We start from the raw sequence: 12,122 nt of genomic DNA on the forward strand, positions 1-12,122 counted from the left end.
AAAACAACAAAGACGAGAGGATGTGAAATAATATTGGCCAACCACTTAAAAAATGTACTAAACCCTGCATCTCCTGTGACATCACTCGTCTCTATTCCTCTGTTGCCCCTGCATACAACTCACCTATCCACAGTCTCACAGAAGAGCACAATCACCTCCTGCTGAACATAGTATTCTTTGGGAGACTTCACAGGCACCATGGCTGACACATAGCTGACAGAAGAGGAGATAGAGGGAATTGTGTAAAACAAAATACATAAATACAGTCAAATATGTTGTTGTTGATGATGTCCAAAAGCTAAAGATGTTGATGTCCTATAGCTACCTGAGCTCAAACTCAGCAAAGAGGCTGTCGAAGTGGCGTAGCGCGTCCCTCATGCGGTCGGTGTAGAAGTTGAGGTCTCTGAGGGCCTGGTCTCTCGTGATGTTTCGGACTTCCTCCAGACTATGGGTCAGGTCCTTGGCTAGAGGCCTCATGGCCATACTCTCGATCTCCCTGTTCATGATGATGGAGCCTGCAGCCAGACACTACACACAGAGATGGAGAGAGAATGACTTGTGTTATTTACAGTTCTCTTTCAAGTATTCGTTTCTCTATTTCACTTATGGGATACTTCTCCAGCGTATTCGTCTGAAGCCTTTATTACACTACACCAGCCATGATTGGCTGAACGTGGGGAAGCCCGGTCAGCCCTCTCTTGGAGCGGAGAGAGAACATTCCAGCAGTGGATCACCCCGCCTCAATTCAATGGAATCATATACACTCAGGAATCAGCGTGTGTACTCCGGGAGGAAATCACATCGCTAATAGGGAAAAGGGCAATAAGAATTGTTCCTCCCGAGCAAAGCCACTGCGGATTTTACTCAAGATATTTCCAGGTTCCAAAAGAGGGGTGCGGCATACGCCCGATCCTAGAGCTACGTGTTCTGAACAGGCACATGAGAAAGTACATGTTCAGAATGTTGACACACACTGCTCTGCTACGTTCTGTACGACCAGGCGATTGGTTCGTATTCGTCGACTTGAAGGACGCTTACTTTCACATCTCAATATACCCTCCTCACAAGAAATTTCTCAGATTCACTTTTCTGGGACTCCCTTTCGGACTCTCACTGTCACCTTGTGTCTTTACGAAGTGTGCCAAGGCAGCCATAGCCCCACTCAGAGAGAGGGGCATTTTTTGTATTTTTTTATTTTTTTCATTTATTTATTTATTTTTTACCTTTATTTTACTAGGCAAGTCAGTCAAGAACAAATTCTTATTTTCAATGACGGCCTAGGAACAGTGGGTTAACTGCCTGTTCAGGGGCAGAACGACAGATTTGTACCTTGTCAGCTCGGGGATTTGAACTTGCAACCTTTCGGTTACTAGTCCAACGCTCTAACCACTAGGCTACGCTGCCGCCCCATTTGGCTGATGATGTACAGTTGAAGTCGGAAGTTTACATACACCTTAGCCAAATACATTTAATCCAAGTAAAAATTCCCTGTCTCACGTTCTGACCTTTGTTATGTCTTTGTTTTAGTTTGGTCAGGGCGTGAGTTGGGGTGGGTAGGTCTATGGTCTATGTTCTTTTTTCTATGTTGTGTTTATGTGTTTGGCCTGGTATGGTTCTCAATCAGAGGCAGGTGTCGTTCGTTGTCTCTGATTGAGAATCATACTTAGGTAGCCTTTCCCACCTGTGTTTTGTGGGTGATTATTTTTCAGTGTCAGTGTTTGTTCCACACAGGACGGTGTCGGTTTTCATTTATTTCTCTTGTTCCTTTTGTTTTCTGTGTCCAGTGATATTTCATTAAAATACACTGCTCAAAAAAATAAAGGGGACACTAAAATAACACATCCTAGATCTGAATGAATGAAATATTCTTATTAAATACTTTTTTCTTTACATAGTTGAATGTGCTGACAACAAAATCACACAAAAATGATCAATGGAAAATCAAATTTATCAACCCATGGAGGTCTGGATTTGAAGTCACACTCAAAATTAAAGTGTAAAACCACACTACAGGCTGATCCAACTTTGATGTAATGTCCTTAAAACAAGTCCAAATGAGGCTCAGTAGTGTGTGTGGCCTCCATGTGCCTGTATGACCTCCCTACAATGCCTGGGCATGCTCCTGATGAGGTGGCGGATGGTCTCCTGAGGGATCTCCTCCCAGACCTGGACTAAAGCATCCGCCAACTCCTGGACAGTCTGTGGTGCAACGTGGCGTTGGTGGATGGAGCGAGACATGATGTCCCAGATGTGATCAAGTGGATTCAGGTCTGGGGAACGGGCGGGCCAGTCCATAGCATCAATGCCTTCCTCTTGCAGGAACTGCTGACACACTCCAGCCACATGAGGTCTAGCATTGTCTTGCATTAGCAGGAACCCAGGGCCAACCGCACCAGTATATGGTCTCACAAGGGGTCTGAGGACCTCATCTCGGTACCTAATGGCAGTCAGGCTACCTCTGGCGAGCACATGGAGGGCTGTGCGGCCCCCCAAAGAAATGACACCCCACACCATGACTGACCCGCCGCCAAACCGGTCATGCTGGAGGATGTTGCAGGCAGCAGAACGTTCTCTGCAGCGTCTCCAGACTCTGTCACGTCTGTCACGTGCTCAGTGTGAACCTGCTTTCATCTGTGAAGAGCACAGGGAGCCAGTGGCGAATTTGTCAGTTCTTGGTGTTCTCTGGCAAATGCCAAACGTCCTGCACGGTGTTGGGCTGTAAGCACAACCCCCACCTGTGGACGTCAGGCCCTCATACCACCCTCATGGAGTCTGTTTCTGACTGTTTGAGCAGACACATGCACATTTGTGGCCTGCTGGAGGTCATTTTTCAGGGCTCTGGCAGTGCTCCTCCTCGCACAAAGGCGGATGTAGCGGTCCTCCTGCTGCTGGGTTGTTGCCCTCCTATGGCCTCCTCCACGTCTCCTGATGTACTGGCCTGACTCCTGGTAGCGCCTCCATGCTCTGGACACTACGCTGACAGACACAGCAAACCTTCTTGCCACAGCTCGCATTGATGTCCCATCCTGGATGAGCTGCACTACCTGAGCCACTTGTGTGGGTTGTAGACTCCGTCTCATGCTACCACTAGAGTGAAAGCACCGCCAGCATTCAAAAGTGACCAAAACATCAGCCAGGAAGCATAGGAACTGAGAAGTGGTCTTTGGTCACCACCTGCAGAACCACTCCTTTATTGGGGGTGTCTTGCTAATTGCCTATAATTTCCACCTGTTGTCTATTCCATTTGCACAACAGCATGTGAAATTTATTGTCAATCAGTGTTGCTTCCTAAGTGGACAGTTTGATTTCACAGAAGTGTGATTGACTTGGAGTTACATTGTGTTGTTTAAGTGTTCCCTTTATTTTTTTGAGCAGTGTATATCATGAACACATACCACGCTGCGCTTTGGTCCTCCTCCCCTTCCACCGAAGACAACCGTTACACTTTATTTTAAGAATGTGAAATGTCAGAATAATAGTAGAGTGAAGGATTTATTTAAGCTTTTATTTCTTTCATCACATTCCCAGTGGGTCAGAATTTTACAAACACTCAATTAGTATTTGGTAGCATTGCCTTTGAATTGTTTAACTTGGGTCAAACGTTTCAGGTAGCCTTCCACAAGCTTCCCACAATAAGTTGGGTGAATTTTGGCCCATTCCTCCTGACAGAGCTAGTGTAACTGAGTCAGTTTTGTAGGCCTCCTTGCTCGCGCACGCTTTTTCAGTTCTGCCCACAAATTTTCTTTAGGGTTGAGGTCAGGGCTTTGTGATGGCCACTCCAATACCTTGACTTTGTTGTCCTTAAGCCATCTTGACGTTGTTGTCCTTAAGTCAATTTTGGAAGTCATTGTTCATTTTGGAAGTCATTGTTGGAAGTCATTGTTCATTTTGGAGACCCAAGTTTAACTTCCTGACTGATGTCTTGAGATGTTGCTTCAATATATCCACATAATTTTCCCGCCATCTATTATGTGAAGTGCACCAGTCCCTCCTGCAGCAAAGCACCCCCACAACACGATGCTGCCACCCCCGTGCTTCCCTCCAAACATAACGATGGTCATTATGGCCAAACAGTTCTATTTTTGTTTCATCAGACCAGAGGACACTTCTCCAAAAAGTACAATCTTTGTCCCCATGTACAGTTGCAAACCGTAGTCAGGGTTTTTTATGGCAGTTTTGGAGCAGTGGCTTCTTCCTTGCTGAGCGGCCTTTCAGGTTATGTCGATATAGAACTTGTTTTACTGTGGATATAGATACTTTTGCTCCCGTTTCCTCAAGCATCTTCACAGGGTCATTTTGTCACAGCCGTTGTTGGTAGAAGAAGGTGAGGACCAATGCGCAGCGTGGTAAGTGTCCATCTTTTTAATAAAGTAAATGAACACTGAACAAAAACAATAAAGAGAACCTGGTTCTGTCTGGTGCAGATACCAACACTCAACAGAAAAAAATCACCCACAACTCAAGGGTGAAAAAAGGCTTCCTAAGTATGGTTCTCAATCAGGGACAACGATTGACAGCTGCCTCTGATTGAGAACCATACCATGCCAAACACAGAAATCCCAAATCATAGAAAAAAAGAACATAGACTGCCCACTCCAACTCACGCCCTGACCATATTAAAACAAAGACAAAACAAAGGAACTAAGGTCAGAACGTGACAGTACCCCCCCACCCCCCAAAGGTGCGGGCTCCGGCACTCTCCCTGGGTCGACCGACCACCTTTCTATTTCGTCCCAAGTTGTCACATAGTCCAGATCTCGCTGCTGCCCGATACCACGCTGCTTGGTCCTTGGTTGGTGGGTGATTCTGTCACGGCCGTTGTTGGTGGAAGAAGGTGAGGACCAATGCGCAGCGTGGTAAGTGTCCATCTTTTTAATAAAGTAAATGAACACTGAACAAAAACAATAAAGTGAACGAATGAAACCGAAACAGTTCTGTCTGGTGCAGATACCAATACTCAACAGAAAACGATCACCCACAGCTCAAGGGTGAAAACAGGCTACCAAAGTATGGTTCTCAATCAGGGACAACGATTGACAGCTGCCTCTGATTGAGAACCATACCAGGCCAAACACAGAAATCCCAAATCATAGAAAAAAGAACCTAGACTGCCCACCCCAACTCACGCCCTGACCATACTATAACAAAGACAAAACAAAGGAACTAAGGTCAGAAAGTGACACATTTGCTGTTGTTCTGGGATTGATTTGCACTTTTCGTTAATCTCTAAGAGACAAAACACGTCTCCTTCCTGAGTCTATCAGAAGCTTCTAAAGCCATGACAATCTGGAATTTCCCAAGCTGTTTAAAGGCACAGTCAACTTAGTGTATGTAAACTTCTGACCCACTGGAATTGTGATACAGTGAATTATAAGTGAAATAATCTGTGCGTAAACAATTGTTGGAAAAATTACTTGCGTCATGCACAAAGTAGATGTCCTAACCGACTTGCCAAAACTATAGTTTGTTAACAAGAAATTTGTGTAGTGGTTGAAAAACGAGTTTTAATGACTCCAATCTAAGTGTATGTAAACTTCCGACTTCAACTGTAGATAGATAATTGTCTGTTGTGCAAGCAATTGAGACAAGAGGTCTTAGAACACAGTCAGCTACAATTGGAACAATTGGCAATCTCTTTCCTAGGTTTAATCCTAGATTCGGTATCATTCAAAGCTCGCCTTTCAGTGAAACGTATAAGTACATTCCAATTTAGCCTAAAACTGTTTCTCAGAGGGAACCTAGTCTCTTTCAAAACATGCCTGAGGCTGCTAGGTTTGATGGCATCATAAACTGCCTGGACCTCCTTACAGTGTCCCTAGCATTAAAGTTGTTCCTCCCATTTCTGGTGGGTCTTCATGTTCTAGTCAGAACAGACAATACCACTGTCGTGGCTTACATAAATAAGGGGGACTGCGATCCTCTCACTTACACACACTGATTATGTGGAGCAGTGTGCATCTCCAGTCACTGAGAGCTACTCATGTACCATGAGTACTGAATCTGGGGGCAGATTTACTTTCCAGGGGGAACACTCTACACGGAGAGTGGAAGCTCCACCCAGAGGTAGCCAATCAAGTTTGGATGCACTTCGGCATTCCAGCAGTGGATCTTTATGCATCAATGGAGAATACTCAGTGTCCACTGTTCTTTTCCCTGAGGGATCGGTATGTACCGATGGGAGTGGACGCATTGGCACATGAGTGCCCACGCGTCCACCTGTATACATTCCCCCACATTCCCCCACTTTAATGCTACCTGCTGCCCCTTATATCAATATATCAATATATGCCATATCACATAAGTGAACTACCGAAACGAATACTTGAAAGAGTATTACTCTTAAAGAAGAAGTCATGCCCGTTTACCGTCTTTTTCCTATCTGTCTTTTTCCTATTACTATGTAAAGGTGTATCGTTATATAGCCTAACTCATTATTCCTTGTGTTAATCAGTTGCACATAGACAACAAGTCTTAATGAGACTAACCTGGATAAATAACTTTAGGTTACGGCCGCTAACCCGGTTCTCTGATATTATGAGTGAGGTATTTCACCAGACCACCCCCTCCTTGTATGAGCGAGGAAGAGGTGTCGCATATTTTTGAATGACTCAAGAGACACAGCGTTGAACCTTTTATAGGGTAGGAGGGACACCCTTCCCGACGCACACGTCTCGATGTCCAGCCAATCATGGCTGGCGTAGTGTAATAAAGGCTTCAGACGAATACGCTGGGGGGTATCCCATAAGTGAAATACCTCACTCATACTATCAGAGAACCGGGGTTACGGTCGTAACCTAAAGTTATTTATCCAGGTTAGTCTCATTAAGACTTGTTGTCTATGTGCAACTGATTAACACAAGGAATAATGAGTTAGGCTATATAACGATACAACTTTACATAGTGATAGGAAAAAGACAGATAGGAAAAAGACAGTAAACGGGCATGACTTCTTTAAGAGTGCCTATAGTTATTGTGATGTGAGATGATACTGGAGGGCATACAGTACAGTACCTCAGCCCCAAACCACAGCTGTCCTGCCAGGTTGTCATGGCGAATCTCCTCTGGGAACTTGACACAGAAGTCTCTGTTGGCTCGGTCATCAGGGATACATTCATCCATGATCTGGTTGATAATGTTCAACACGTTGTCCTGCAGACACATGGAGAGTGACAGGAAAAGAAATTGAATACATTTGTGAATAAACGTACTGAATGAAAAAGGGCAGTCAATATATATTTTTCTGTTGGGTGAATGACTGGAAACAGAGCAAAAAAACACATATTTTCTAATAATGTTACAAACTACCCCTGTAAATCCACTAACTAAATATCACCCCCTAGATGTAGTGTCTCGAAGACATGTTCCGGACCTTTGGCGACTAGTAATTATTTTTTAAACTTCCCACTTTGGGCTGGATGTGTCAATGTGTAGTTCATATGCATAATCTATGAGCAGAATTACTCTTACCTCAATTTGCTACGAGATTCCTAGTTTGAAAGCAACTGTTTTTCTGAAATCTGTGCTGCGCCATTTTCCCACACGTGGGCCAGCAACCTAGCAATTCAGTTTAACCAATTAGCTTCAGCCCCTCGCCATATGATTGACAGCTAGCAATATGCACAAGATGCACCCACAGCAGAGCGAGAAAGAGAGAAATGACGTGGTGCACATACTGTACGTGACGTAGTATGCCATTTTCAGGGACCACTTTTGACTCATGAGCGCCACTTTCAAAACTACTGGCTAAAAAGGTATCCAACTGTGCCGGAGAATCCCTTTAAACAGGAAACAGGCTGAAAACAATTACAGGCCCATGCCCAGAACGGCCCATTATAGCCCTCAGTCACATCTTAATTCCCCCTCAATAAAAAACACTAAACTAAATCCCATAATTGCAGCGGTGCACACACACTGGCACACACAGCGAGAGCTAATCAACAGCTTGTGTAGCGCTGGCATGTACAACAGTTATAACAATGAGTTACAATGAGCCATTCACGCCTAGACTCTCTCTCTCTCTCTCTCTCTCTCTCTCTCTCTCTGTGTGCTGCTGTAATCTGGTCAGGAACATCACTGAGTCTCTGCTGCCCTCAAGGAGAAAGATTAAAAAGCTTAACCACCGACTCCTTTATTGCAGTGCAGTACTATGTATGTCTTGGCCATGTGTGGTACACTACAGCAAGGGCTAATCTTGACCACTATCAGCCCTCATCACAGAACATGACATTGGGATGATACCTAGAGTAGCTGCAGAATAGAGAGCTTGCACTCTCTACACTCCTACCCTCTAGGTTTGGCTTTGCTCAGACCATTTGCCTTCCATTCTGGACGTCTCAGGTATACAGGGTATTATGAAAGCTTGCTGGTAACATTGTGTTTTGTCTTCACAAGATAGCCTACACCAAAATACTTTTCTAATCATGGGATTTAAAAGTATTCCAAATATATTAAAAGTGAAAGTCATGTTTCCCATAACTGAGTGTGTAAACAAAACACTGACTGAGAGAACAAGAGGCAGCTCAGCTCCCTAAAGCATTGTTATTTTCCTTTAGGGGAGATATGGAAAGAGCCAAACCAGGAATTACAATTCTCAGTTGCTGAACATGTCCTGCAGTCAGTCAGCTAAAAGCCTTTCTTTCAGTTTACGAAGCACATCACAATGCAAAACTAACATACAGTCCACAACAGGGCGTGGTCAATTTAAAGCTGCAATAGGAAACTATTTGGGTGACCCGACCAAATAGAAGTGTGTGTTATAGATCTGTCACTCATTGAAACTAAGTCTAAGAAGCGGTATATCTGTTCTAAGTGAAATTAGGCAAACTATTGCTAGCGATTTCTGCATAGTGCATCTTTAAGGTGACAATGAAGCGAGCAAAGGAAAAAGAGAGGAGGGACAATGAGAGCATGGAATGGAGAAAGGGAGCGAGGAGGTGGGTGGGTGGGAGCGATGGAGAGAGATGAAAAATAGGAGAGAGGAAAAGCAGTTGGGGTTCAAGCAGTGACCTTATTAGGAGCTTCCCCCCCTCAGGGCACTGGGTGCACTAGGCTCATTTATGGTGGTAGGCCTGCTAACGATCTCTCAGTCTGCCCCCTGAACATCACACCAGCAGGCAGCAGCATGGCAGCCTTCAACTCACACAGTCCCGACCCCACACGCATCACCTAACCCTCACCGCATATATGGAGGATGAATGGTATATAAATGTCAAAGTCCCCTGACTCCAAAACGACACAATGGCCTGGTCATGTGACAGGTGTCAGACAGAGACAAATACAGTACGTTTTTGAGCCAGATAAGCTTAAGCTCCTTTCAAGCAGGTTAATATCCTATAGTGGATCTACATAACATTAACATATCAAGTCATACAACAACAACCTGACATTCAACCATTCACTCTGACCCCATACTGCCTGAAAACATCAAACTAGGTGTCATGATAGCCTATCTCTAGATAAAAGCCTTCCAAAGAAGTCACTCATCCAAGGCTTCAGTCCTGACCTAGATAACAGCAACACAACCTACTCACAACCTGATAAAGGCTATCAAAACAACAACAAAATGTGACATGAGAATCAACTGCTTCCACCCCGAGTGACTCCTTATCTCACCTTGTCACTGTGAGCTGGCTTGATTTAAGGGCCCATCCAATCATATAACCGCTACCATATTAGCCAACCAATATCAGCCATTTTGCAGTTCAAACTCCACTTAGGAGTAAAAAATAATGATCCTCTTAACTCAAAAGCATGTCGCTTTAACAGAATCTGCTGGAAACTTCAATACTTGAACTATCACTCACTTTGCTTGGCATGGTGGATTATTTAAATTCTCGCTGTCAAAAAGGGTTTATAGAATTACCTCATAAAATGTCTGATGGATTTGTATTAATTGATGGAGTTTGAAGTCAAAGAAATTAGAAATAGCGAAACTAAACTATAAAAGACTTGCTATAGAATTGTGGCCCTAATCCGAGGGTATTCAAATCAACCAGTGTCAGTTCCTTTCGATTCTTACCTGACAGGATCTGAACTGGTTGACCAGCAGAGTACACCTCTGAGGGTCTTTCCTGCCATCCAGGCTGTCCAGTTCTGTGGCCACTTGGTTAAGCTCCTCATCAGCATAGTAGAACTGGGCCAGGAGCTGAGGGTCCGTCCTCTGCAGAGATAGAATAATAATAATAATAATAATAATAATACAGGCTAATATTAAAAACTCACAAAGGTAGATCAATTAAATAACTCTTAGGTAGGCAGTTTACTGTAGAGTAGAGGGAAATAGCAGTGTCTCTACATAGGTAAAGAACGTTTGCCACATTCAGTAGAATTTGTCAGAAGAATCCTGTAGGGTAAATTTTATCTTCTCCAATTTACTAACGTGTAAGATATCTTTAATCCACACAAAATGAGAGGGAGGAGAGGGCATATTCCATATAAGTAAAATCAACCTTCCTGCCAACCAACTCACAAAAAGCTAGGACCAGAGCAGGACCAAAACATGTATTAATGAAGCAGCAGCTTGCCAACACCTGTCGCAAACAGGGTGGACATCAGGATAGATCTTAGAAAGCCTGCATTTAGTCCAGTGAGTGCGGTGTAACATTTTGCATTGGATCAAACCCTGTTTGGCACAAATAGAAGAGGAGTGGACACGGTACAGAATATCTCCCCATGTGTCATCAGCAAACTCATCACCTAGATCCTGTTCCCATAAAGTTTTAATAGCTGCGAATGAAGGATTGTGAAGAGTAAATTTCATCATAGCTATAAGAAATAATGCCTTTTACTGTTGGAGATGGTGTGAAAAATGCATCAGTGGGAGGGCCCACAGAAAGATTGGGGATTTGAGTGGTCATGTCACGAACAAAGGTGCTCACTTATAGATATCTAAAGGAATTATTATTCAGAAGGTGGAATTTAGCTGAGATTTGTTGGAACTATGCAAACGTGCCGTCAATATACAAATCATTGAATGATTTGATGCCAAGGCTGAACCACATGGAGAAGGCTCCATCTACTAGCGTTGGATGGAAAACGTGATTTCTGAGTAGAGGGGCACTTAATGAATAGGTTTGCAAACCAAAGTGACGTCTAAACTGGTTCCAGATCTTGAAAGTGTTTTTTACCAAAATGTTTTTGGTATAACTTGAAGTAGTAGAATGAATAGGGGAATGTGCCAAAGCAGCCAGTGAGGATGTCATACATGAGGAAGATTATATCTTCAACCATGCTGGAATGATATGTGGGGTATCTGCACAGATCCAGTACTGAATTACATGGACGTTGGCAGCCCAATAATAGAACTGGAAATTAGGTAGGGCCATGCCCCCTAAGAGTTTAGTTAGGCCTTTGCAGGAACACCTAGCGGATCCTTATTATCCGGATTTTTATTATTACAGTTGAAGTGTGAGATTATGCCATCTAGTTTGCAGAAAAAATATTCTGGAATAAAAATAGGTATGCATTGAAAGAGGTAGACCAGCTAATGATAGGGGGAGTAGTGACCATGGTTCAAAATCTTTCTCCACCAGAGTAAAATTAGCCTTAAAGATGATCAGATTTGTTCGTGACATGTACCCCCAAGTATGTCTATTTGTTGAGAACTACTCTGAAAGACAATGTGTGTAATGGGTAGTTACAAGCTGCCGCATTTAAAAGTAAAAGCTCGCTCTTATTCAGATTTAACTTGTAACCAGCGACTAGGCCAAATGCATTAACCTCTCTAGGGTAGGGGGCAGCATTCGGAATTTTGGATGAAAAGCATGCCCAAATTCAATGGCCTGCTACTCGGGCCCAGAAGATATGATATACATATAACTGGTAGATTTGGATAGAAAACACTCTAAACATTCCAAAACTGTAAAAATAGTGTCTGTGAGTATAACAGAACTGACTGAGCAGGCGAAAACCTGAGAAAGATCCATTTAGGAAGTAGTTTTTTGTTGTTGGTTTTGTTGTTTTCTACTCAATGCCATTACAGTATCCATTGACTTAGGACTCCATTTGCAGTTCCTATGTCTTCCACTAGATGTCAACAGTCTTTAGAAATCGTTTCAGGCTTGTATTCTTATAAATGAGGGAGTAAGACCAGTCTGAACGAGTGGACCCTAACGTGTCGCAGA

The 12,122-nt window shown here is 43.5% G+C and overlaps 1 protein-coding gene across 2 annotated transcripts in view; it reads right to left on the reverse strand.

Moving 5' to 3' along the window:
- Nucleotides 1-12,122, reverse strand: part of LOC118368248 (lateral signaling target protein 2 homolog) — a 61,551-nt gene that overhangs the window by 9,740 nt on the left and 39,689 nt on the right. For both annotated transcript variants that reach the window (XM_035752199.2, XM_052496832.1), the window contains exons 2-5: nucleotides 10,019-10,159; nucleotides 7,012-7,149; nucleotides 326-528; nucleotides 124-213 (exon numbers count right to left, since the gene is read on the reverse strand). In XM_035752199.2, coding sequence (XP_035608092.1) covers nucleotides 124-213; nucleotides 326-528; nucleotides 7,012-7,149; nucleotides 10,019-10,159 — 572 coding nt within the window. The remainder of the gene's footprint in view (nucleotides 1-123; nucleotides 214-325; nucleotides 529-7,011; nucleotides 7,150-10,018; nucleotides 10,160-12,122) is intronic.

The sequence above is a fragment of the Oncorhynchus keta genome, chromosome 35, assembly GCF_023373465.1.
Source record: "Oncorhynchus keta strain PuntledgeMale-10-30-2019 chromosome 35, Oket_V2, whole genome shotgun sequence".
In the NCBI taxonomy this organism is placed as follows: domain Eukaryota; kingdom Metazoa; phylum Chordata; class Actinopteri; order Salmoniformes; family Salmonidae; genus Oncorhynchus; species Oncorhynchus keta.